This window comes from Thamnophis sirtalis, unplaced genomic scaffold (genome assembly GCF_051295495.1).
Source record: "Thamnophis sirtalis isolate CommonGarterSnake01/CBP01778 unplaced genomic scaffold, rThaSir2_p1.2 scaffold_8, whole genome shotgun sequence".
Lineage (NCBI taxonomy): Eukaryota > Metazoa > Chordata > Lepidosauria > Squamata > Natricidae > Thamnophis > Thamnophis sirtalis.
In genome coordinates this window covers 4,469,151-4,494,622 of record NW_028261388.1, presented here as the reverse complement: position 1 = coordinate 4,494,622, position 25,472 = coordinate 4,469,151, and the positions used below count along the sequence as shown (strand labels likewise).

The following is a 25,472-nucleotide window of genomic DNA, read 5'->3' as shown; positions in this document are numbered from 1 at the left end:
CTGTTCCTGTGTAAGAAATGTATTCTGATTGGTTGTCAGACTCCCATGGTGCCATGCAGGAGGCTATTCTCTAGGCTGTGTTTTGAACCCAGGTATAGATGAGTTCTCAGATGCCATGTGGAGAGTTGAGTAAAGTTCCAATATTATCATGCCTTTCTGCTGTAGCTGCTGGTGAAGTCTTTATTATGTAAAGCGATTAGCCTGGCCGTGTCAATGGCCCATTAACAAAGTGGGGATGGGCAGGAAGCTACAGGCAACTATTCTGTCTTTTAAAACATGCTTCATTTCACATTCCAGAGAAACATTCTGCCTTTTTAATATTTCCTAGGATATTTCATTTTTCTGGGAGACGGCTGGATGATAACTTCCCACACATGTTAGAAATAAGTTACTAAAAACATGGTTTTTCAATTTCCTGATTTCTGGCTAGCTGGGGACATTTTCAAACCAAACATTAGATGGCAGCCTGCTACCATTTTTATTTTCCTAAGACTGCCTTAAGGACTGGTATTCTGCAGGTCATATTTCCACTCAAAATGTTTTAAAAATAGAAGGAATGAGGCAAGCCCGTCAGTAACAGGTTTATTGCAGATGCAACTTGATAGAGATATTTTTGCTCCACTGGGCAACTTTTAAGATGTGCGGACTTCAACTCCCAGCATTCCTCAGCCACCCATGCTGAGCAATTAAATCCCACTGATTTATAGGATTTATTTTGCATTGAATAAGGTGGCTTTTTTTAGCAGCGATAAAATGCTGTGACCGAACTCCGCGCCTGCAGTTTCATGCACCTTTGCAATATTAAGATCGTGGAATCAATGAGCCCCTTTAATTCATATTAAATATCTCCCAAGCAGCATGCGTACCTCAAACGAGCCACTGCGCAGGCGCAAAAGTTTGACTTTGTCGGCGCTTGCGCGGATGCCTCAGACATTAAGCGCCGTTTTTTTTTTAAAAAACAGCCAAGCCAAACGGTCGGCGTCTGGCGCATGCGCTGTGGCTCCCCTTCGAGCCCGTGGGGAAAGCGCGGGCGGCTGTCATGGCGGCGCGCCGAGGTTGGTGCGGAGGAAAAGGCTCGTTTCTGGCTTTGGCCTCCGGCGTGACGCTTCTGAAACTGCTCCTCATTCCGACATAGTAAGAGACCCGCATTATTTTGTCTTTCGGGCTGATTAAAAAGGCGCGCGGAGGGAGGGTGGAAGGTTCAGCCGCCGCCATTGTAGATTCGGCTCTTCCAAGAGAGTTTCCCCCGCCCTCCACTGAAAGTGGCCTCCCCCCCCCCTTTGGCTGTTCCCGGGGCTCGTTCTTCTCCCTCCGTGTTCTTCTTTGCTAAGCTTCCAAGCCTCGCTAATCTATAGTGAATGAGAGCCAGGGTGGCTGGGGATGATGGGGATTGTAGTGTAACACTTCAAGAGGGAGTCTCTTGGATTTTCCCGAGGTTTCTGTTGGAATAGCAGTAGTCCTCGACTTACAACCCCAATTGAGCCCAAAATTTTGGTTGCTCAGTGAAACGTTTAGTTCATTGAATTTTGCTTCGTTTTACATCAGTTCTTGCTACCTTTGTTAAGTGAATCACTGCGGTTGTTAAGTGAGTCACATGTTGGTTAAGTGAATCCGGCTTCCCCGTTGACTTTGCTTGCAAGAAGGTTGCAAAAGGAGGATCACGTGACTCCAGGACACTGCGACCGTCGTAAATGTGAGTCAGTGGCCAAGCGTCTGAATTTTGATCACGGGGATGCTGCAAGGGTCATAAGTATGAAAAACAGTTTCAGTGCCGTTGCAACTTCGGACGGTCGCTAAATGAACGGTTGTAAGTCGAGAACTACCTATATTAACTATTTAGTCCTATTCTCTACAGTTAACCTGGTTAGTGAATTAATTAACCCAACTTGGCACATTGATCCATAGATTTAAAAAGTGGATGGTATATATGGTAGATTAGCCATGGGGGTGCAGTGGTTAGAATGCAGTTCGGCAGTTCGATTCTCACCGACTCAAGGTTGACTCGGCCTTCCATCCTTCCGCGGTCAGTAAAATGAGGACCCAGATGTGTGTGGAGCCTTCCTGGAACTGCTGAAAGGACTGTGTTGTGTAGCTGTGCTTTCTTCAGCTCCATAACTGTCCTTTCAGCAGGTCCAAGAAGGTGCCACATCCATTTGCACCACTCAGATCATCCTGAGGACACAGGTAAACCTCCAAGTGGCCTCAACGACCTTCTAAAAGGATGCAAATGACCAGATGTCTGCAAGGAGGATCAATCCTTCCATTCCCCCACCATCCAGTCAGAGCCGAAGAAGCTTCTTGGATGAGAAGTGAAATGTCTTCAAACGAAAACCAGAAAGTCCAGTTGCCTCTTGAAAAAAGCACCTTTGGGACAACCCTGACCTGGATGACTTGAGAATCGTCGTAGTCCACTATCTGGATACTAACAGTTAACTCTTTGTAGTCATTCCACAGATTTTGAAGTGCACAGGAACTGGCTTGCCATTACTCACAGCCTACCAGCCTCTCGGTGGTACTATGAGGTGCGTATCTTATGGTTTCATTGCCTGAAAATGTCTTGTGTCAGAAGAGCAGCGACTTGACTTTGCTAGTCAGAAGGTCGCAAAAGGGGGTTTCATAACCCCAGGACGCTGCAACCGTCATACATATGAGTCAGTTGCCAGGCGTCTGAATTTTGAGCATGGGGTGGCTGCAGTAGTTCTAAATGGGAAAAACATGTATAAGTCACTTTTTCCAGTGCTGTATCTTCGAACAGCCACTAAATAAACATACAGGTAGTCCCCGACTTCCGACCATAATTGAGGCCAGGATCTCTGTTGCTACGTGAGACGTTTGTTGAGTTTTGCCCCCATTTTACGACCTTTCCTGCCACCGTGGTTAAGTGAATCACTGCAGTTGATAAGCGAGTAACCTGGTTGCTAAGTAAATCCGGCCTCCCCACTGACTTTGCTTGTCAGAAGGTCGCAAAAGGGGATCCCATGACCCCAGGACACAGCAACGGTCATAAGTTTAAGTTTAATAAATTTATATGCCGCCCAATCCCGAAGGACTCCGGGCGGCTTACATAAAAACAATTCTAAAAAGAATACAAAAAATTTAAAATAGAAAGGAAAAGCAGGTTAAAAAACACACCATACACTCAATCTTAGTGGGGCTGGACCTCATTCATGAGGCCTGCCAGAAAAGTCAGGTCTTAATAGACTTTATGAAGGCCGTGAGAGTGGGGAGGGTCCGGATCTCTGGGGGTAGATCGTTCCATAGGTCCGGAGCAGCTACAGAGAAGGCCCTCCCCCGAGGAGCCGCCAGACGACATTGTCTAGTCGACGGCACCCGGAGAAGGCCCACCCTGTGAGATCTTATCGGACACTGGGAGGTATGTGGCAGAAGGCGGTCCCGTAGATATCCAGGCCCTAAGCCATGTAGGGCTTTAAAGGTGATAACCAGAGTGTGGACCACTTGCCAAAGATCTGAATTTTGATCCCATGATGATGGGAATGCTTCCAAGGTCGTAACAGTGAAAAATGGTCATAATGGATAGAATAGAATAGTGATTAGACACACAAGGAATTTATCTTTGGGGCATATGCACCCAGTGTACATTAAAAAAATACATTCATCAAGAATCATAAGGTACAACACTTGATGACTGTCATAGGATACAAATAAGCAAACAAATCATACTAGGAAACAATATAAATCCTAAGGATGCAAGCAACAAGTTACAGTCATACAGTCATAAGTGGGAGGAGATAGGTGATAGGAATGATGAGAAAACTAATAGTAATAGTAATGCAGCCTTAGTGAATAGTTTGATAGCGTTGAGGGAATTATTTGTTTAGCAGAGTGATGGCATTCGGGGGAAAAACTGTCCTTGAGTCTAGTTGTTCTGGTGTTCAGTGCTATATAGCGTCATTTTGAGGGCAGAAGTGGAAACAATTTTATGTCCAGGATACGAGGGGTCCGTAGCTATTTTCACAGCCCTCTTTTTGACTCATGCAGTATACAGGTCCTCAATGGAAGGCAGGTTGGCAGTAATTGTTTTTTCTGATTATCCTCTGTAGTCTTTATTTCTGTCTTGTTGGGATGCAGAGCCAAACCAGAGAGTAATGGAGGTGCAGATGACAGACTCAACCATTCCTCTGTAGAACAGAATCGGTTCTTTGGGCAGTTTGAGCTTCCTGAGTCACTAGTATCTTCGAATGGTCACTAAACAAATGGCTGTAAGTCGAGGACTGCCTGCATTCTCCAAAACGGGGTGTGGTTAGGAGCTATGCTCATCATCTGGTTTCTGAATCTACCCACAGACAGATTGTTTAACCGGAAAGTTTGCTTTTAAGATCTGCTTGTTGTTACTGGAAGCTGAACAAACCTCTCAAGCAGGCAACTGCAGTCTCTCTCTTGCCTGTCCTGTCAGCCTTCCTAGATTAAAAAGGAAAGGTCTCTGTCTGGATTAGCCCAGCAAACTGATCCAGATCGTTCCCCTTTGCACAAACGAGCATAGCAACCACAGACCAGTTTGCAATAATTTGGGTAAGTTCACTCTTCCCCCTTTTAAATATTTCAAACAGATTTGGGGCAATTCTTCCGATTCCTTGAATCCTGCAAAAAAATTTTTTTAAAGGGAGCTAAACTTGCTGTCCTTTTAAAAGTTTCTTTTACTTTTCCCCCCAACCTTTTTTCTTTCCTTTTTAAGCCTGTATGAATCTTTTTATTATTGTAATCAGTAATTGTAATCAATATGATTGAGAGCCATTTTGATCTAGTAGTTAAGGCATCAGGTTAAAAAAATGGGAGTCCATGAGATCTTGTCCTAGCTTAAAAATGAAAGTCGAGTTGGGTGAATTCTAGTCCTGCCTTAGGCATGAAAGCCAGCTGGATGACTTTGGGCCGGTCACTCTCTCAACCCAACCCATGTTACAGGATTGTTGTTATGGGGGAAGCAGGAAGGAGGAAGAAGTATTCAGTATCTTACAAAAGTTATAGAGGTGAAATGTAAATTTAAAAAAATCAAAACTTTTATTGAATTGTTATTTAAAAAACGACGGGGAAGCACCAAGTGTTCCTTCGGAAAAAAACAGTTACAAACAAACCTTTAGCAGTGTGAACTATTTGAGAGCAGAAGGTTGTCGTGATTAATGGCAGAATCGCTTTTGTTGTATTTATTCACTTGCAAGTGACTAAATAGATAGGCAGCCAATATGTCATTGGGTTTTTGTGCTAAACTGGGACGTTAACCTGATGATTTAAGTCATCATCTACTGGCCGGATGCCCTTCCGGTTGCCAATGCAGTGCTCTGTTTAGCAGATATATTCTTAGTGTGGCCCAGAGAGAGAAACGTCTGCCTCTATCTAGGATCGAACTCACAGCCTCCTGATTGTGAGGCGGGAGCTCCACCACTAGGCCACCGCACCAAACTTGATGACTTAAATAACCCTGCCAAACTCTGGGATTTGGTGACCTGAAATGGATGCTAAAGCTTGAAACGTACAATCCTCTCACACCTCTTCATATAGATTCTTGCTGCTTATTTTATTTTATTTTCTGAATTTCAGGCAACTTCTGAGTGGACCTTGGATTACCCTCCCTTTTTTGCCTGGTTCGAGTATCTGCTTTCCCACGCTGCCGTGTACTTCGACAAAGAGATGCTGTCCATTCAGAACCTCAACTATTCCAGCCAAATGACCATTCTTTTCCAAAGGCTGTCGGTGATCGCTACCGATACGCTCTACATCTATGCTGTGTACCAGTAAGTGGTTGTGTCTTTCTTTCTGTATCCCTTTATAAGAGCCATGATGGTGCAGTGGTTAAAAAGCAGTACTGCAGGCTAATTGTGGTGACTGCTGGCTGCCAGCGGTTCAGCAGTTCAAATCTCATCAGGCTCAAGGTTGACTCAGCCTTCTGTCCTTCCAAGGTGGGTAAAATGAGGACCCAGATTGTTAGAGGCGATAGGCTGGAAACAGCCAAGAGAAGGCTGTAAATCACTGTGAGATGGTATTTAAGTCTAAGGGCTATTGCTATTTTCCTTCCTCCCTCCCTCCCTCCCTCCCTCCCTCCCTCCCTCCCTCCCTCCCTCCTTCCTTCCTTCCTTCCTTCCTTCCTTCCTTCCTTCCTTCCTTCTGCAGTGGTTAGAATGTAGTATTATAGACTGACTCTGTCCAGTGCCAAGAGTCTAATCCTGAGTGGCTCATGGTTGACTTCCAAGGTCGGTAAAATGAGGACCCAGATTGTTGGGGGAAAGAGGCTGACACTCTAAACCACTTAGAGAGGACTGGAAAGCACCGTGAAGCTGTATATAAGTCTGAGTGCTATTGCTATTTGGTGTGCCCTGGAGCCTAGAGAAAAGGGAAGGAGGCCACTGATTTTGATTATCCTGGTCTTTACTTGATATTTCCAAAATGCAGGTAGTCCTCGACTTACAACCATAATTGAGCCCAAAGTTTCCATTTCTAAGCAAGAGAGCTGTTAAGTGAGTTTTGCCCCATTTTGCTACCTTCCCTGCCATGATTGTTAAGTGAATCACTGCAGATGTTAAGTTAGTCACACAGTTGTTCAGCGAATCCAGCTTCTCTTGACTTTGCTTGTCAGAAGGTCGCAAAAGGGGAATCATATGACCCCGGGACACTGCAACCGTCATAAATATGAGCCAATTGCCAAATGACTGAATTTTGATCACATGACCATGGGGAGACTGCAATGGTCGTAGGTATGAAAAGTGGTCATAAGTCCCTTTTTCCAGTGCTGTTGTAACTTCGAATTGTCACTAAACAAATTGTTGCAACTTCAAATGCTTGCTAAATGAACCTTCCTTGCCACCGTTGTTAAGTGAATCGCTGCAGCTGTTAAGTTAATAACAGTTGTTAAGCGCATCCGACTTCCCCATTGACTTTGCTCATCAGGTGGTCACAAAAGGGGATCACATGACCCCGGGACCCTGCAACCGTCATAAATACATGCCAAGCCTCTGAATATAGATCATTGGTCCGTAGGGATGCTGCAAAGGTCATAAGTGTGAAAAACTGTCCTCAGTCACTTTTTTCACTGTCATAACTTTGGTCACACAACGAATGATTGTAAGTCGAGGACTATCTAATTGGGGAAGCGAAGGGAACGTAGACGTTTTTGCTTGATAAACTACGTGTCTCATAAATTGCACACATGTAGGAATTAAGGAGCCAAGGTGGCGCAGTGGTTAAATGCAGCACTGCAGGCTACTGCTAGATCAGCAGTTCAGCAGTTCAAATCTCACCGGCTCAGGGTTGACTTAGCCTTCCATCCTTCCGAGGTGGGTAAAATGAGGACCCAGATTGTTGGGGGCAATATGCTGACTCTCTGTAAACCGCTTAGAGAGGGCTGAAAGCCCTATGAAGCGGTATATAAGTCTACTGCTATTGCTATTGCTAATTGTGTGTCTTGGTTTCTTCTTACAGATGCTGCAGTTGTGTAAACGGGAAGCAGGGTGCAAAAGACCCCTTGGAAAGCCCACCGTTTGTTCTTTCGGTCCTTCTCCTGTGGAATTTTGGCCTCTTAATTGTGGATCGTATCCATCACTCAGGTTTTTTTTGCTGACAATCCTAATCCATTAACCAAGTATGAGTGTGGGGTGAAAAAAATAACTTTTGTGTACGTTTAGATCTACAGAATCTGTTAAGGGTTTGAGTTTTAGAGCTAGCTGGAATCGTATTTAAATTGGAAAATGGTGGCTTGGAGGAATTTTTCTAAAGCAGGTGGACTTCCTTATATCAATCTCAGATATTCACTTCCAGTACAACGGTTTCTTGTTTGGATTGCTGCTGCTTTCCATTGCACGATTATTCCAGGTAGTGTATAGCTCATCTTTTCCTTGCCTCTGTCTGTCTGTCTGTCTCTCTGCACGCACACACACACCTTGACTTCTTCCTCTTCCTATTTTCCCCACACTGTAAGCTGGGTTGGGTAGAGAGGGGCAGGGGAGCCTGGTCCAAAATCACCCAGCTGGGTTTCATGCTTAAGGCGGGACTAGAACTCACTGCCTCCTGGTGATTGTCCCAAATTCCTCCAGCCAGCTTTCATTCCTAAGATAGGACTAGAATTTACTATCTCCTGGTGATTGGCCCAATGTCACCCAGCTGGCTTTCATGCCTAAAGTGGGAGGAGAAGTCACCATATCCTGGTTATTGGCCCAAAGTGCTCCAGTCAGCTTTCATTCCTAAGAGCAATAGCAATAGCAATAGCAGTAGACTTATATACCGCTTCATAGGCCTTTCAGGCCTCTCTAAGCGGTTTACAGAGAGTCAGCATATTGCCCCCAACAATCTGGGTCCTCATTTTACCCACCTCGGAAGGATGGAAGGCTGAGTCAACCCTGAGCCGGTGAGATTTGAACCGCTGACCTGCTGATCTAGCAGTAGCCTGCAGTGCTGCACTTAACCACTGCGCCACCTCCTGGTGATTGGCCCAGTCACCCAGATGGCTTTCATGCCTAAGCAGGACTAGAACTCACCGTCTCCTGGTGATTGGCCCAAAGTGATCCAGTTGGCTTTCATGCCTAAGGTGGCATTAGAACTCACAGTATTTCTACTAGAATGAACAAAGGAGGATAATTCTGAATCTTGAAAAGCTCGAATGTTGTTTTGTTAAACTACAGAAAGTCCCAAATTCCTCATCTAACTCTTGGCCATCATGCTTTGATAAAGACAACGGATGTTGGTTTGTTTTAACTCTTTGTTCTTCTCTTCCCCATCATCATTTTTTCCCCCAGAAAAGATACTTGGAGGGAGCATTTCTCTTCGCTGTCCTCCTGCATTTCAAACACATCTTCCTCTATGTAGCCCCAGCCTATGGCGTCTACCTACTCCGATCTTACTGCTTCGCCCAAAATAATCCAGGTATGTTGCTGACAATTTCATACAGGGAGTCCTTGATTTACAACACTTCGCTTAGTGATCATTTGAAGTTAACGGCGTTGAAAAAGGTGGCTCGTGATCCTTTTTCACATTTACGACCGTTGCAGCATCCCAGTGATCGCGTGATTTCCATTTGGGCGCTTGACAGCTGACTCACTTTTATGATGTTACTAATTTAAGAACCGCAGCGATTCACTTAGTAACTGTGGCAAGGAAGGTCGTAAAATGGGGCAAGACTCGCTTCACAACTACCTTGCTTAGCAGCACAAATTTTGGGTCTCAGTTGTGGACATAAGTCAAGGACTCCCTGTATTCCAGAATACAAGGTCTCGTTAGAAAGCGGTCTGATTTGTCACTCTCGGGTTTGAAATTTTATCATCATTCTAGCTCTCATTGTGTCTAGATGGATCTCTTCGGTGGCGCAGTTTCAGTTTTCTACGCGTGATCGTGCTTGGATTAATTGTCTGCCTCGTTTCTGCCGTTTCCTTGGGACCATTTTTGGTTTGGGTAAGAAACCCCTCTGTTTTTCTGAAATATATTTTTTATGACCTTAGAATGGTCACTAAGTGAACCGTTGTAAGTTGAGGACTGCCTGTAATCTGCTTTGGGTCCCAGGCTGGGATCAATGTATTTTTGTCCGTGTTGCTTGTGTGGTTTTATGTTGGTAATTGTTTTTTCTGCTTTTGGGGGTAAATGCTGTCCGGAGTCTGTTGGAGTTGGGCAGTAAATTTGAATAAATAAACAAAAATGAACTAAAGTTTATGAAACCAACTCAAGCAAAGTAGCAATATTCCAAGTACCACAGGGTTTAAAATGTTATTAAGTTTGGTTGTTTCTTGGTCTAAATACTGTATTTTTCGGACTATAAGACGCACCAAGGTTTTGAAGAGGCAAATTTTTTAAAAAGTAGGTAGGTGGATAGAGAAGGAGAGAAAGAGAGAGAAATACAGTAGGTAGGTAGGTAGGTAGGTAGGTAGAGAGAGAGAGAGTGAGTAGGTAGGTAGGTAGGTAGGTAGGTAGAGAGAGAGAGAGAGAGAGTGAGTAGGTAGGTAGGTAGATAAAGGGAAAGAGAGAAATAGAGAGATAGAGAAATACAGTAGGTGGGAGAGAAAGAGTGTAGGTAGGTAGGTAGAGGGATAGAGAGAGAAATAGAAAGAGATAGAGAAATACAGTAGATAGGTAGGAAGAGAGAGAGAGTAGGTAGGTTGATAGGTAGAAGGGGGGAGAGAGAGAGAAATGCAATAGTTGGTAGGTAGAGGGATAGAGAGAAATAGAGAGAAATACAGTTGGTAGTAGGGGGTGAGAGAGTAGGTAGGTAGGTAGATGTTTCCAGGTGTATATCCATGTGCTGGAGAAGGCAATTGCTGACAAACCTTAAGACTTTGTTTCTGCTGGCCCAGCACTTAAGCAGTCTAATTCTCATCAGTTAAAGAGCTTTCCAAAAGGGGGGGAGGGACCTTTTTGCACTCCGCAAACCTCCCCAAAACGGCCTGTTTTTCGCGAAAACGGGCCCGTTTTTTCCCCAAATAAAAGGCATGAATAGCATTGGGGGGGGCTTGCAGAGTGCTCCTGGGGAGATGGGGGGGGGACTGGCGAAAACGGGCCTGTTTTTTGTCAAAAAAAGTGCATGCATAGCCTTATGGGGGGGCTTATACAGTGCTGCTCAGCGCGGGGGCTGGGTGCAAAAAATGGCCAATTGTTTGCTCATTTCTGCCCTCCCCAGCCCCCAGGAGCTCTCTGAAAGCCTCCATAAGGGTATGCACAGCCATTTTGGTGAAGGGGGCAGGGCTTCAGGAGGCAAAAAAATGTTGTATTCAGTGTATAAGGTGCACCCAGATTTTCAGCCTCTTTTTTGAGGAAAAAAGGTGCATCTTATACTCTGAGAAATACGGTAAGTTTTTCAAATTTGGCAACCATGAGAAGGTGTGGAGGTCGGCTGGTTGGGGGATTGTAGGAGTTGAAGTCCTTAAATGTACCACATTTTTAAAAAAAACCAATTTAATTGGAATGAGGAGAAGATTAATATGACTTTTCTCCCATTTAGGGTCAGCTTCCTCAACTTTTCTCTCGCCTCTTCCCTTTCAAACGGGGCCTCTGCCATGCCTACTGGGCCCCAAACGTTTGGGCGGTGTATAACTCCCTTGACAAAATGTTGTCAGTCCTTGGTAGGTATCTTAATCATTTTGTTTCTCTGACTGGCTGTCCTTCCATCCAGCCATTTTATTCCATATGGACACCGCCACCTGACTCCAGCCACTCTACCTAGCGCACCACATTAGCCCGTCTCAATCGTTCAGGCAGGGAAAGCGTTTGCAAGCCCCGTCAGTCAAAAGAATTCCAATTGGCAAGATCTGGGATTTGGTTTCAGCAAAACCCCACTTCCTTCTGGCACTGATGACATTACCTAGTTTGGTAGCGAAACGTCTGCAAGATAACCACCAAGCTCAGAGAGCACCAAGGACTCCACAGCCCTCCTCCTTACCCCACTCCACCCTATCATCATCATCTTTTAACGAATCCATAATCCCTTGCAGGGTGGAATCTGGGCAACTAAATGGAGCTGAGTATTTACTGGCTGGATGCCCTTCCAGTCGCCAATGCGGAGTTTTGTTCAACAGATACATTTTTTCAGATGTCTTTTTGGTAGGAACCCGTTTTGATCTGGATGGATAATTTCATTTAATGTCTCCCCCCCCCCCCTTTCTGCAATTATGGCAGCAAATGTTTTATTATCGGCATTTAATAATGAGATAGGCCTATAATTCTTAATATGCTGGTGGTCTGTATCTTCTTTCGGTATTAATATATTATATGCCTCTGTCCATGATTTCGGTAGTTTATCTTCAGCTAGTGCTTCATTGTATAATTCCAGCATTAATGTCTCAAATGGTCCTTGTATATTTTTATATAATACTGCGGGGAATTCATCAGGTCCCGGTGTTTGTTGTTGTTGTTGTTGTTGGTTTGTTGTTGTTGTTTTCCTGCCTCCATTATTTCCATCATGGCTATTTTATCATTTAACATCTTTCTTTTTGTGACCGGTATTGTACTTAGACCCCCCTCTCCATTCAATATTGTTTAATACTATCTTCTGATATATCTTCTTGACTATACAGGTCCTTAAAAAAAATTGAATTATATTGTTTTTATCTTCTATCCAGTAGTATAAGTTCCAGATACATTTTCTATTATTATAAAGTTTTTTATTTTTTTTCATTTTCATAACATAATCGCATGTACTGTATACTATTAAATAGCCAACAATATATTGTATTATTAAATGTTTACATCGATTCCTCTTACCATCAACTCCCAAAAACAATTATTGTCTCTTCTGCTCTCCATACACCATATTTGTACCTTATCCATTACTTTCTTTTCCATTTCTCCTCCCCCTTCCTACCTCCTTTCTTCCCTCTGTCATCCTTCCTTTCTCTACTTCCCCTTCCTCTCTCCTCCTCCTCTCCCCCCTTCCCACTCCTCATTTCTCTACTCCTCTCCCCCCTTGCCCTCTCTTCTATCCCTATCTTCCTCTCTCTCCTCTACTTCCCATTCTTCATCTCATTTACTTGGTATATTTCAGCTTCTGAGCGAGCTCCATTTTATGTTCATGGTATTTATAATTCATTTTCAATATACATATTTCATTTTAACATGTATTCTCCTTTTTTAAAAAAAAAATAGAAAAAAGTATACTTACATAGTCATTGTGCTTTTAACCCACCCACCCCCGTTACATTTTCATTGCGCCCAGAGAGAAAAATATCTGGCTCTACCTAGGATCGAACTCCCAGCCTCCTGATTGTGAGAACTCCACCTCTAGGCCACCGCAACACACACACACACCTACCTACCTTCTACCACTGAATATGTTACCCAGTTGAGCAATTAAATGTTTGCAAGAAAATCAGCAAGCTCAGAGATGACCAAAGTCCCCTTAAATCTATTTCAGATTGTTTGAGTGTGCGCCTGAGCTGACTAACAAATTTCCTCTTGATTTCCCAGGGCTAAAGTATCAATTGCTTGACCCTGCAAAAATACCTAAGGCGGCCATGACCGGAGGGCTGGTTCAGGAATTTCAGCACAGCGTCCTTCCTTCTGTGACCCCACTAGCAACCTTATGCTGCACCGCCATCTCAATGGTGGTAAGTATAAACCATTCTCCCGCCTGCGAATTTTGCTGTATTTTTATTTCCTGTGGCCAAATCTGTTGAATTTCAGTCTCTTACCGGTCAATAGTGGTAAAGGGACGCGGTAGCTCAGTGGCTAAGACACTGAACTTGTTGATCAGAAAGGTTGGCGGTTTGAATCCCTAACCCTGCCTAACGGAGTGAGCTCCTGTTACTTGTCCCAGCTTCTGCCAACCTAGCAGTTTGAAAGCAGGTAAAAAATGCAAGTAGAAAAATAGGGATCACCTTTGGTGGGAAGGGAACAGCGTTCTGTGCCCCTTCGGCATTTAGTCATGCCGGCCACATGACCACGGAGACGTCTTCGGACAGCGCTGGCTCTTCGGCTTTGAAACGGGGATGAGCACCGCCCCCTAGAGTCAGGAACGACCAGCACACATGTGCGAGGGGAACCTTTACCTTTTTAACCGGTCCACAATTCCCTTTAAAATAGCTCATTCTGCTCTTATTTGACGAACTCTGTCACGCAGCAATTCTCTTATTAGGCAAGAAGTAGAGTAACGAAAAATTTTAAAAATTCTAAATATTACAGTGCCTGATTCTTACAGAAAGGACAGAAACTAGGAAGCTGTACAATTAATCTTCAACTTACAGCAGTTTGTTTAGTGACATTGAAAGTTACAATGTCACTGCAAAAAGTGACTTATGACCATTTTTCATACTTGGGCCCGTTGTAACATCCCCATAGTCACATATTCAAAATTTTAATTCTTGGCAACTGACTCATATTTATGACGGTTGCAGTGCTCCGGGGTCACCTGCTCACCTTTTGCAACCTTCTGACAAGCAAAATCAATGGGGGAGCCACTTAATAACCATGTTATTAACCTAACACCCGCAGTGCTTCGCTTAACAACTGTGGCAAGAAAGTTTGTAAAACGGGGCAAAGCTCACTTGACAAATTTCTCACTTAGCAACATCAATTCTGGGCTCAGTTGCGGCTGTAAGTCGCAGGACTGCCTGTAACTTATTCAGGTCCTATTTTCAGTGTCTGTGGAAAGTAGTTTTTGACTATTTTCTGTAATAGTCTGTGGAAGTGACCACGGGAGACTGGATGAGGAGATGCTGTCTAGAGCAGGAGTCTCCAACCTTGGCAACTTTAAGACTCATGGACTTCAACTCCCAGAATTCCTCAGCCAGCCATGCAACTTTAAGACTCGTGGACTTCAACTCCCAGAATTCCTCAGCCAGCCATGCAACTTTAAGACTCGTGGATTTCAACTCCCAGCTTTGTTGGCTGAGGAACTCTGGGAGTTGAAGTCCACAAGTCTTAAAGTTGCCAAGGTTGGTGGCCCCTGTTCTAGGAAACCCTCAGATAAGAAGCAGCATAGCCCACAGCTGTACAGTGGACAGAGCATTTTTTCCATGAACGGGGGGGGGGGGAGAGAGAATGTGCAAGCTAGATCCCATGCATGCGTGTTAGATGTGCAGTTTATACTTGCGTTCTATGAGAATCTAATGCCTGGTGATCTGAGGTGAAGCTGAAGCATTGATGCTAGCACTGGGGAGCGGCTGCAAATATAGATGGAAGTTTTGCTCGCTTGTTTACCCGCGGCTCATCTCTGTTTTTTTCGGCCCGGTTCCTAACAGATCACGGCCCCGGAGGGGGTGGGGTATTGGGGATCCCTGGGCTAAAGCCATCCCAAGTTTGAAGGCACCTTCTCTAGTTCAGGAGTGGCCAAAGAGTGGCCTCCATTGATTTGATGACCTGCTTGATGGGGGAAAGACCCACTGAAGCTCTGTTTCTGCCTGTTGTTTCTAGCCTTCTGTTTTCTGTCTTTGGTTTAAACCCCAAGGGCCCAGAGGATTCCTCAGGTGCTTGGTTCTCTGTGCGCTAAGCTCCTTCCTGTTCGGTTGGCACGTCCACGAGAAAGCCATTCTCCTCGCCATCCTTCCTTTAAGGTAAGAGAGCGGTCAGTGCTGACCAAGGGGAAACATTGTGAGAGGGGGGGAAAGGAGCTATTGAAACCCTACGGCCAGGCTACTTAGGGAACTGACTTCTCCCCATCAGCCCGTCCCACTCGTTCAGGCAGGGAAGGCATCCCGAGGGCCCCCATCAGTCAAAGAATTTCGACTGGCAGGGTCTGGGAAGATGTTGCCCCTGCATTGTGCAACATCTTGCCCTCAAAGGTGAGGAAAGCCCCAAATCTATAATTTTATCAGTGATTTGAATTGAATTTACTTTATTTGTATGCCGCCCTTTTCCCTGAGGGGACTCAGGGCGGCTCACAATTCAAAGGGGGGGGGGAAACAAACGAGTTACAGGACATAGAGACCATACATAGTTAAAAAAACACAACAATCATACCATTTGGAGTGGGGCTGTAAGTCTTTAGCCCCAGGCCTGTCGGAACAGCCAGGTTTTAAGGGCTATGTGGAAGGCCTGGAGGGTGGTGAGGGTACGAATCTCCATGGGGAGTTCGTTCCACAGGGTCGGAGCAGCCGATGTTTAATGCTAAACTAATCTGATTTTAATGTTTATTGATTATATGGAACACCTGCCAGAGGCCCACTCAGATGAAGGGAGACAAGCAGTTGAGAAATATGACATGGGAGGGAAGAGGAAGGGAAACAAGGGCAGAGGGAGGAGGAAAGGAAAAGAAGAGGATGGGGGAGGAAGAGAGAAAGGAAGGGAGAGGAAGGAAGAAAAAAAGAAAGGGAGAGAGAAAGGAAGGAAGGAAAAAATAAACGAAGGATAAGAAAGGAAGGAAAGAAAAAAAATGAAGGGAGAGGAAGGAAAGAGAAAGAAGGAAGGAGAAGGGAGAGAAGAAGGAAAGAAAGGAGGGAAGGAAGGAAAAAGAAAGAGAGAAAGATTGATCTGTTCCTAAATATCAACCATAAAGTGGATACCACAGAAGCCTGGAGTTGGGAATTCTTTCCTAAGAATCCAGGCCTCCCTCTGGGCACCAGGACAGATCAAACAGTCCCCAGATTGGACAGAACTGCAAAGCAGCTGGTGAAGAAAATGAAGCTGGGGTTTTTTCCAGCAACACAACCATCCAATACAGGCCTCCAAATCAGTCAAAAAGTACAGGTAGTCCTCGGCTTAATGACCACAATTGAGCCCAACATTTCCAGTGCTAAGGGAGATCGTTGTTCATTGAGTTTTGCCCCACTTTACGGACTTTCCTGCCACAGTTGTTAAGTGAATCGGGGTTCCCCGTTGACTTTGCCCATCCAAAGGTCTCAAAAGGGGATCACCAAATGGCGATCAAAATTCAGACACTTGGCAACTGCAGTGTCCCCTGGGGTCACGGGATTCCCCTTTTGACAAGCAAAGTCAGTGGAGAAGCCAGATTCACATAACGACCGTGTGACTAACTTAACCACCACAGTGATTGGCTCAGCAGCAGAAAGTCGTAAAATGGGGTGAAATTTACTTGACACCTGTCTCGCTCAGCAACAACATTTTTGAGCTCAGTTATGGTAACAGGATCACCTGTTATTGTGGTGTCTGTTAATGAGCATGGCAGCTTTAAGAGAGGGCTGAGAAAAGCAAAATCCACACTTGAAATATTCCCCTTTTTCTTTTTAATTATTCTGTTCTCAGCTTGCTGTCCGTGGAGAGGTCAAGAGATGCTGGCATTTACCTAATACTGTCCACTACGGGACATTTTTCCCTCTTCCCACTGCTGTTTACCACCCCAGGTACATATTTCATTTCTTGTGATTTGAGGCCGGGGAGGGGTGGTGGTGAATCGCTTTAATTCAAATAGTCCTCAACTTACAACCGTAATGGGCACCAGTAGCTGCAGTCTTAAGACGAATCACCACGTGACTGGACCCAATTTTATGATCATTGTTCAAGGAGTCACAAGTCATTGCTGCTGTTCAGCAAATACAGTTGCTCCCACACTAGTGGGAAAAAGTCACCAAATGTAGTCATGAGCATACAAGATAATGGCAACCAGTTGTAAATGCGAGCCAGTTGCCAAGCACTTGAATCACAATTGTGTTACTTTTGGGTGGGGAGGCAGTGCAACAGTTTGCAAGAGTCATAAGGTTTTTTGCTGAGACGGTCGTAACTTCAGACCATCAATAAATACTTGCCATTCAAGGCAAAATACCTGGAAGAAGATAGCTGGACTAAGCTGAGTAAAGTAATAGTTAATTTATATTTATTGTTGGTTGGTACATCTCTTGCTTTATTTGGTCCAAGTCCATGTGCCCTACATAATGTTCCCACCTCTTGTTTCCTACACACACACATACACACACATACACACACATACACAGCAACAACAACAACCTGGTGAATTGGATTGGACTGAGGGAGGGACTGAGTGAAAGCTGGCCTTTGTGCCTAAGGCAAGCCTAGAACTCACCATCTCCTGGTTTAACTGAATAGCAGAGTTGGAAGGGACCTTTGGAGGTCTTCTAGTCCAACCCCCTGCTCAAGCTGGAAACCCTGTACCATTTCGGACAAACTTATCCAATATCTTCTTAAAAATCACCAGTGTTCGAGCATTTACACCTTCTGGAGGCAACTTCTGTTCCACTGTTTTACTTGTTCTTGTCAGAAAATTTCTCCTTAGTTCTAAGTTGCTTCTCTCCTTCATTAGTTTCCATCCATTGCTTCTTGTCCTGCCTTCACGTGCTTTGGAGAATAGGCTGGCCCCCTCTTCTTTGTGGCAGCCCCTCAGATATAAGACTTCTAGCATGTTACCTCTAGTCCTTCTCATTAAACTAGACGTACCCAGTTCCTGCAACCGTTCCTAATATGTTTCATCCTCCAGTCCTCTTTGTTGCTCCTCTCTGCACTCTTTCTAGAGTCTCCACATCTTTTCTACATCGTGGCGACCAAAACTGCCGTATTCCAAGGGTGGCCTTACCAAGGCCTTGTAAAGTGGTATTACACCTTCACGTGATCTTGATTCTATCCCTCTGTCTATGCAGCCTAGGTCAGTCTTGGTTTCTAGTCTATCACCTTGTCACCTCACAAGACTGGATCCAGATTTGCCCTACTATTAATGGTTTCATAGCATTTTGAGATTAAGTCTGTATTTCCAGGTTGGGAGAAGATGAGTAACCAGCCTAAAGAAAATCCCACAGCATGGATTTAAGCGCAGCCTCTACCATTTTGTCTAGTCCAGGGGTCTGCAACCTTTCAAACACTCATTTCTTGTGATTTGAGGCCGGGGAGGGGTATTTGAAGAGCTATTTGGACCCCATTTTCCACAGAAAAGAGAGCAGGTCGCGTGGCCAGGTGGGCAGCTCCGGAGCCGCAGGTTGCCGACATCCAGTCTAGGCCATACATGCCAATCCATGACCAACCTGTCTTGTCCCAGTGTATGCTGGGCCCAGTTCGGCATGACGCAAGATACATGAACGGGAATGCTTTTTCCCTGGAATATATCCTGTCATGGAATTTACTGCTTACAAAATCCTTATTGTTTTGCCTTTCAGAGCTGCCCATTAAAATATTGCTGATGCTCCTCTTTTCGGTATACAGCTTCTCCTCCCTGAAGGCCCTTTTCAGGTAAGAAGGAAGCAATTTTACAAATAAAGAGGAAAAAGTTGCCCCCTAGCCAAGGGGTTCGATTTTTGTCACACTGTCCCGTCTTAGGGTGGTTAAGCTAACAATAAAGAAGATGATTTGTTAGCTCAGGGTTGAAGTGAGGTTCCTTGATAATCTCTGGTTGTTGTTTTTTTTATAGATGTTTCATCACCCAACTAGGTAACACCATCAGTGCTAGAAGGGAGTGGGATTTAGGAGGAGGAGGAGGACTATGGGGTCTTTGGTGCCCTCTTGAGGTTGCTTGTTTTCTTGCATCCCACACAGGTGGCTTTCCAGTCGCTTCTTAAAATGAGCACCCAGGCAACTGGGTGCCGCTGGATTTGTTTGGCTTCACTCAAAAGATAAGGATGCCGGTAGCGGCATAGATAGTTCTCGTATTACGACTGTAATGGTGCCTGCCCATTACAGCCAGGGGCCTCAACAGAAGTCGTAATGTGGTCATCTCACTTAATGACCTCCCCCAGTCTTTGCTCTCTCTAATGCAATTGTTAAGCGCAGCAAGGGGTGCCTCAGGGTTAAGGGAGGCCTTGGGGAGTTCTAGCACAAGCCTAGATACGCCTGCTTCAGGTCTCCCAATAAGGCACCCCATGCTCCAGTTTCTTTTTTCTTTTTTTTTCAATTTTATAGGGTTTTTTAATTGTTCAATGATTAAAATCACCAAATATTCTACAATGATTTCAGCTATTTTTTAAAATAGTTACAATTCAGCAATCTATTATATAGAATATCAAATACACTTGAAGAGATACAGACAAAAAAAATCTTAAATGGTATTACAAAACATTTTCTAAGGACTTTAAGAATATTCAAGATTGAATATTTGTCTAATTCAAATATTAAGGCAAGTTTTTTTTTTATATTAAAGTGCTCCACTTTCTATCCTTCAAGGACCCCCCCAAGGGTCAGTGATGGCTAATCTTTGATGTCACCGTGTGCCAACCAGCGTGCCGGAAATGGCACGTAGAACCATCCCACCTGGAACGTGCGACCTCACTGGCCTTCGTACATGCGGGAGTGCCAAAAGCCATAAGAGAAGCATTCTGGCACGCATGCGCACGCTGGCACTCAAACAGTCCAGTTTCTGGTATAAGTGTGCTGATGAACAGCTGGCCATCATGCATGCGTGCGACAGAAACCCGGAAGCTCGGGTGCCAGTGTGCACATGCGCTGCTCTTCTGGGTTTTGGCCCTCCCACACGGGTGAAGACGACCAGCTAGCTGGCGCGCCTGCATGCACACAAATGTGGGAGGAGCCAGTGAGGCCACGTGTCCCGGGTGAAGTGGCTCTGCGTGCCACTTCCCCATAGGTTCGCCAAGAGGACCCTAGGCCTTGGGCCTCCTTTCACACATACACACAGAGACACAACCAGGTTACCATGGGAACCCAGATTGTTCCAGTTGGAGGAGTCCATGTAACTTCGAACAGTTGCTAAGCGACAGGTCGTAAGTCAAGGACTACCTTTTATGATAAGACTATGAATAAATGGTCTTATTCTCTTTCCCCCAGAGATTAGTACGGCCCCCAGTCTTAACACTCGTCTGGAAGGCACTGAAGACCTCATTCTGCCAGCGGGCCTGGAGAACACAGAGCGGGATGGAGCCCCATTAAATGGCTCATGTGATGTCTTGTTGCCGGGGGCAGGGGGGGTTATATTATATTATTAATTTATTATGTGATTATTCTCCGTTATTAGTTTCATTGTTTTACATTTGAGGTTTTTATATTCCTGTAAGCCGCCTTGTGCCGAACAGGCGGCCGTGTAAATTCCCTAAAACAAATAAAATACAATAAAGTCTTATTTAAAAAACGCTTCCCTCTTGTCCTGTCTCCATAGGAACGAGCCTCTGCTTCACTGGCTGGAAGCAGTCTACCTCATTGGGTTGATACCCATCGGAATCGTCTGTGAAATTGTGTTCCCTTTTACTTCCTGGGCTCAGAAACTTCCTTTCCTACCTCTGTTGCTCACCTCGGTGTATTGTGCTTCCGGCGTCATCTATGCCTGGCTCAAGCTGTACATCTCGGCCTTCACCGGACCATCGGAAGGCAAACCAAAGAAAGAAGAGTGATGGGTTCCAAGCCGGCAAGGATCATTCCAGAAAGCTCACCACCCACACACAGGTGCCAACATTGGACGTCCTGTCCAATTCCAGAAATGGAACTTTAAAACACCTTCTTTAAAGACTTGGGGACTTGAAACAAATCAGAAAGTAATCAGGTGTTTAAACCAGTGCAGTCTGAATGCAATGTATTGCTTATTTACATAATTGGTGTAGCAAGAAAAAAAATCAGTGTTTTTTGCTTATTTTTCTTTTGAATTATTCTGTCTCCCAACGGCCACAGGGATGTGCTGATACAAATAACAGAGGGAAATGAACAATTACTTTCTCCCGAATATTAGGACTTGGGTTGAAGGCAATAAGGGGTTAAAGTTTAAATAGGCACACTCAATAACAGATGTGTAATTAATATATGTATGTGTGTCCTTTATTTATAAGGACACACATAAAGGACACATGCTGAATTCCCCAACTCTATTACAGGATCATTGTTCTCTAGAAAAAGTTATCATGCAGGACAATTTTAAAAAAATGTGAATAAAGGATTCATTTTTCTATCTGTTCCCTTGTCTGTTTGGATTTTATAATTGCAGATATATTATGCAAGCAAATAGATTAGATTTGCAATCTTTATCCAATCACCTTCCTTCCCATCCTCTCCTTTCTCTTCTTTTCTTCCTTTCTCCCTCCCTTTCTTCTCTCCCCCCCCTCCCTCTGGGTCATTACTTCATTCCTGTTTACAAATCGCCATCATAAATATGAACCACTTGTGGCAAGCATCCAAATTTTGATCATGTGACCTTAGGGGTGCTGCAATAGTCATTAAGTGGAAGAGACTGTCATAAGTCCCTTGTTTGAAGGCCGTTCCAACGGAGCGGTCATTAAATGAATGGTTATAAGTGCTGCTAACGAATGGTTAACTAAATAAATTTATAACAACTAAATTTATAACAACTAAATGAACGGTGGAGCTCTTGCCTCACAATCAGGAGGTTGTGAGTTCGATCCTAGGTAAAGGTAGATGTAGGGTCTCCTGCTTGGGCAGGGGGTTGGACTAGATGACCTATAAGGTCCCTTCCAACTCTGTTAATCGGCTTAAAGCCGATGAGTAGATCTGCAAATCACTCCCAAGACTGTCTAGATGCCCCATTCGAGCGCCGCCTCCCAACCAATCAGCCTCACTTCCCGGGCCCCGCCTCTCAGCCAATCCGAGCCCCGCGGCGGAGAGGAACCAGGGTTGACGTGGCCACACCCCCTGCGCGAGGGAGGGGCAGGGCGGCAGCGGAACTTTCCTTCGCGGATGCGGGGAAGGAGTTGCAGGCAGGACCGTCCCCCGGTCTGACCGGCCACCATGCAGCTCCGCTTAGGCATCCCCAGGGAGGCGCGTTCCCTACCGCCGCCGCCGCTGGTCAACTTCCCGTCGGTCTGGATGGCGGGCGTCTTCTGGCTCAGCGCCCTGCTGGACAATGGCCTCAACCGCAGGCCCGTCCTGCGAGCCGGTCAGTCGCCAGGCCTTCCGCGGGGCCTCCCGTCCTTTTTCCTCCCCTTGGATGGGCTGCGAGGGTCCCCGGGGCTGCTGCCCGTCGAGGCCCCGTCCGGGATCTCCGTCCACCACTCGGACCTCTCCGGCCATAAAGGCGGGAGAGAAGAGTCCCATGCCCATAATCCACAGCCGTGGGGGACCCCAAAGAAGCGTCGTCCCAGCTCAGGCTCGGGAGGACCCCGGTCTCGCCTCTGGGGGTCGGTACTCCCAAAAGGGCCCATCCTGGTGGACCCAAATGGAGGATCCGGTTGTTTCTTGGATTCTCCTCTTGGGCCCCTATTTGGGTTCAAGGCAGAATTAACGCCCCCCCCCATTTCCCCTCCCCCCCCACAACAACAACCCTGCCAGGTGGGTCAGGCAGAGAACGAGAGAGAGATTGGCCAAGGTCACGCCTGATGACCTCTATTAGTCTCTTAGACCAACCCCAGTCCATAAATAATAATTTTTATTCCAGTGCTAGGAAATCCTGGAAGTCTTTGAGTTTCAGTCAAATCAGCCGTCGACAGACAGACAGGTAGAGAAAAACTATATTTACACACCATTCAAACGAATCAATGAAAAAAACAGAAATGAAAAGACCAGGATCTCTCCCGCATTCACAGTCAGATAAATGGGGATTAGAACCAGACAAAAATAAATAAATCAGGGAGGAAAAAAAATACTGTATGCAATCAAGGAAAAACCAAGGAGTAAACTGTAAACTGAACCCCCGCCAACATTGGCAGAAGGATTTAATTATTTATTGGATTGCTATCTTGCCTCCCTATGTTGGGTCAAGACACAACTAATGCCTCCCATCTCTTCCCCCCCCCCCAACAACCCTGCGAGGAGGATCAGGCTGAGAGAGAGGAACTGGCCAAGATCACAACAAATACGGAATCTCTGGAAGCTTGGCCTTCAGACAAACCAGTCGTCAATAGACATGGAGAGATAAACTATATTGACACACCGCTCAAAAGAGACAATTAAAAAAACAGAAATGAAAAGACGAGGCTACATGCTCTCCTGCATTCACTCTCCTGAGTTTCAGACAAGTCAGCCATTGACAGACAGGTAGAAACAAATCATATTTACACACCGTTAAAAAGAGAGAATAAAAATATTCGGAAGGAAAAAGACCCAGAACACATCGTCTCCTGTGCTGGAAGTGGTTGGAAGTGATGGTTACCCGGTATCTAGGGCAGAGCTGAGAAAGGGACAGTCCCACTTTGGAATCAGGAGAAGAAGAAGGGAAGGAAGTGACGGGGGGAATAAACAAGGTAGATTTAATAACCTCTATCCAAACCGTGTTCAGACCGTCTTCTTCACAACTTAGTTTGTAGGCACCATGCTAGTGGCAACCTCCTGCGTGTCAACCCTTTGATGTGCCCCTTGCTGATGTTGAGGCCAGGTGTTCCACTTGTGCTGTCTTGATCTTCTCCAGGCATCCATCGTCAAGTCCTGATGACCACGCTGGGCTTTTGCCTGGGCTACTACATCAAGAGATACTCCGATTACTACTACGCTGAGCGGGACAGGGAGCTCTTCAGTTACGTAAAGCGGCATCCTGAGGACTTTGTGGAACAAGGTAACATTGGCGTCAAGCGCTTTCTACCAGAGCTGCTCGAAGGCTGAAAGCGGGTGAGGGAAAGGAAGGCAGAGGGTGGGAGGAGCCCAGGTGTTCCCTCCTGAGTTCGCCCACAGCAAGGATGAGATAAAGGCCTCCAAATTACCCCTCAAGAGAGTTGGGACGGAGTCTTCACTAATCTACCCAAATGCCCTGGGTGGCAGCTGTAGCAAGGTAGCCAGTGGTGAGGAGGCTGGGAATTGTAGTTCAGCAACAGCTGGATTGCTGTGAGTTGTCCAATGTCAGAAGTGCATGGAGTTGTGGAGGTAATCCTCTCTCAGGTATCCAAGTATGGGAACTTTTGGGTGGAGGAGATTTACCTTGTTGATCCAGTCTTGACTCTTGGCAACTACGGGGACACATTCATGCATATTCCCTTAGCCACAATTTTGGAAGTGTTTTGCCCTTCTCTCGAGGTCTGAGAGAAAGGGACGGGTCCAAAGTCACCCAGTCGGCTTTCATGCCAGAGGCAGGACTAGAACTCGCCATCTCCTGGCTTCTAGTCCCCTGGAAGAACGGCTGTGTCAATCTGGCTCTCGGCAGAGACCGCTCCCTTTAATGGGCCTGCTTGTCAACAGCTCCGAAGGGGGCTACAGACCTGGAAGACTTAGGAATCTCTCTTTTCCAGGATAAAGCAACGTTTTACTCAGAGGTGACTTTGGGCCTTTGTTACAAAAGTTCTTTGTCCGCTTCTCCCACAGTCCTTTTTCTTTCTGTATTTTTTTTATTGTTTCCAGTACAAATATACATATTTTGTGGACAGAGCATTGATTGGCTCAGATCTTTTTTATACAACCTTAACAATAACAGTACAAATCACATGTGAAATTCTAATCTTCCAACTTCAAACGATACTAGTCTCGTTTCAGATTCCTTTTACATTTTCCCTTTGCTTCCTTTAAGCACAAATAACATTCTTCTCACCCTGTGTTTATTACACCTTAGTAAATGTTGTCATTCAGTATTTTAAATCATTCATTAGTCCGCCATAACATCAATCTTTCAAATGTTTAGGATTACTAATAACACCAATTATAAACAATATTCAGTCCATCACAGGGAGTCTATCTCACGGGGGTATATCTTGGATTAGGCAATTTAACTGAAGTGTTAATAATATTGACAGGGTGTTAAAAGTTATGCTGAATTTAAAATATTAAGGATTAGAAATGGTGGGGACCAAAGGGGCTTTTTTCAAGAGGCAAATGGTTTTTCTTTGAAAAGGTTTTGCTTCTCATCCAAGAGCCGAAGAAGCTTCTTGGATGAGAAGGGAAACGTCTTCAAAGGAAAAACATGACTTGGATGACTGAGAATCTCCATAGAGGCTCTTTGTCCTCTGGCTTAAATTCTCTTTCAGGAAGCATAAACAAAGAGAGATTTCTACTCAGAGAGTAAAGTAAATAGACCCGCAGAGCAAACAGACAGGGTGCTTTTCCTTCTCCTTGGTTTACGAATAAGCTTCACCAGCAGGATCCTTTCCTGTTTTCTTAGAGCCCAAAAAGGTGGGAGACATTCTGGAAAAGTTCGTCCCGACGCGCTGAAGTTCCTCCAAGGGATCCTGTGATCCTCGGGGCGTTTTCTCTGCTCCCTCCTCTCCCGTGTGGAAGCCCTCAGGGTCTAATCGCCTGTTGATAAACGTGGATTGTATCCTTTCTAATAAAATACATATACGAAGATC

General features: G+C 45.2%; 2 protein-coding genes and 1 non-coding gene across 3 annotated transcripts; all 3 read left to right on the top strand.

Annotated features, from left to right (window-relative positions):
• The first annotated feature begins 984 nt into the window (after nucleotides 1–984).
• ALG8 (ALG8 alpha-1,3-glucosyltransferase) lies at nucleotides 985–20,654 on the top strand. The gene is made up of 13 exons (XM_087721007.1): nucleotides 985–1,134; nucleotides 2,444–2,522; nucleotides 5,554–5,747; nucleotides 7,429–7,538; nucleotides 7,751–7,818; nucleotides 8,739–8,865; nucleotides 9,287–9,390; nucleotides 10,928–11,048; nucleotides 12,889–13,028; nucleotides 14,833–14,972; nucleotides 16,621–16,718; nucleotides 18,477–18,549; nucleotides 20,423–20,654. The coding sequence occupies exons 1-13, from the start codon at nucleotides 1,040–1,042 to the stop codon at nucleotides 20,652–20,654; spliced, it is 1,581 nt and encodes a 526-aa protein (XP_087577133.1). The 5' UTR covers nucleotides 985–1,039.
• Nucleotides 4,352–4,492, top strand: LOC148044276 (small Cajal body-specific RNA 3). Its single transcript, XR_015697615.1, has one exon.
• Nucleotides 20,655–21,965: 1,311 nt separating the features above from the next.
• Nucleotides 21,966–25,472, top strand: LOC148044275 (NADH dehydrogenase [ubiquinone] 1 subunit C2-like). The gene is made up of 3 exons (XM_087721006.1): nucleotides 21,966–22,144; nucleotides 23,612–23,755; nucleotides 25,286–25,472. The coding sequence occupies exons 1-3, from the start codon at nucleotides 21,997–21,999 to the stop codon at nucleotides 25,333–25,335; spliced, it is 342 nt and encodes a 113-aa protein (XP_087577132.1). The 5' UTR covers nucleotides 21,966–21,996; the 3' UTR covers nucleotides 25,336–25,472.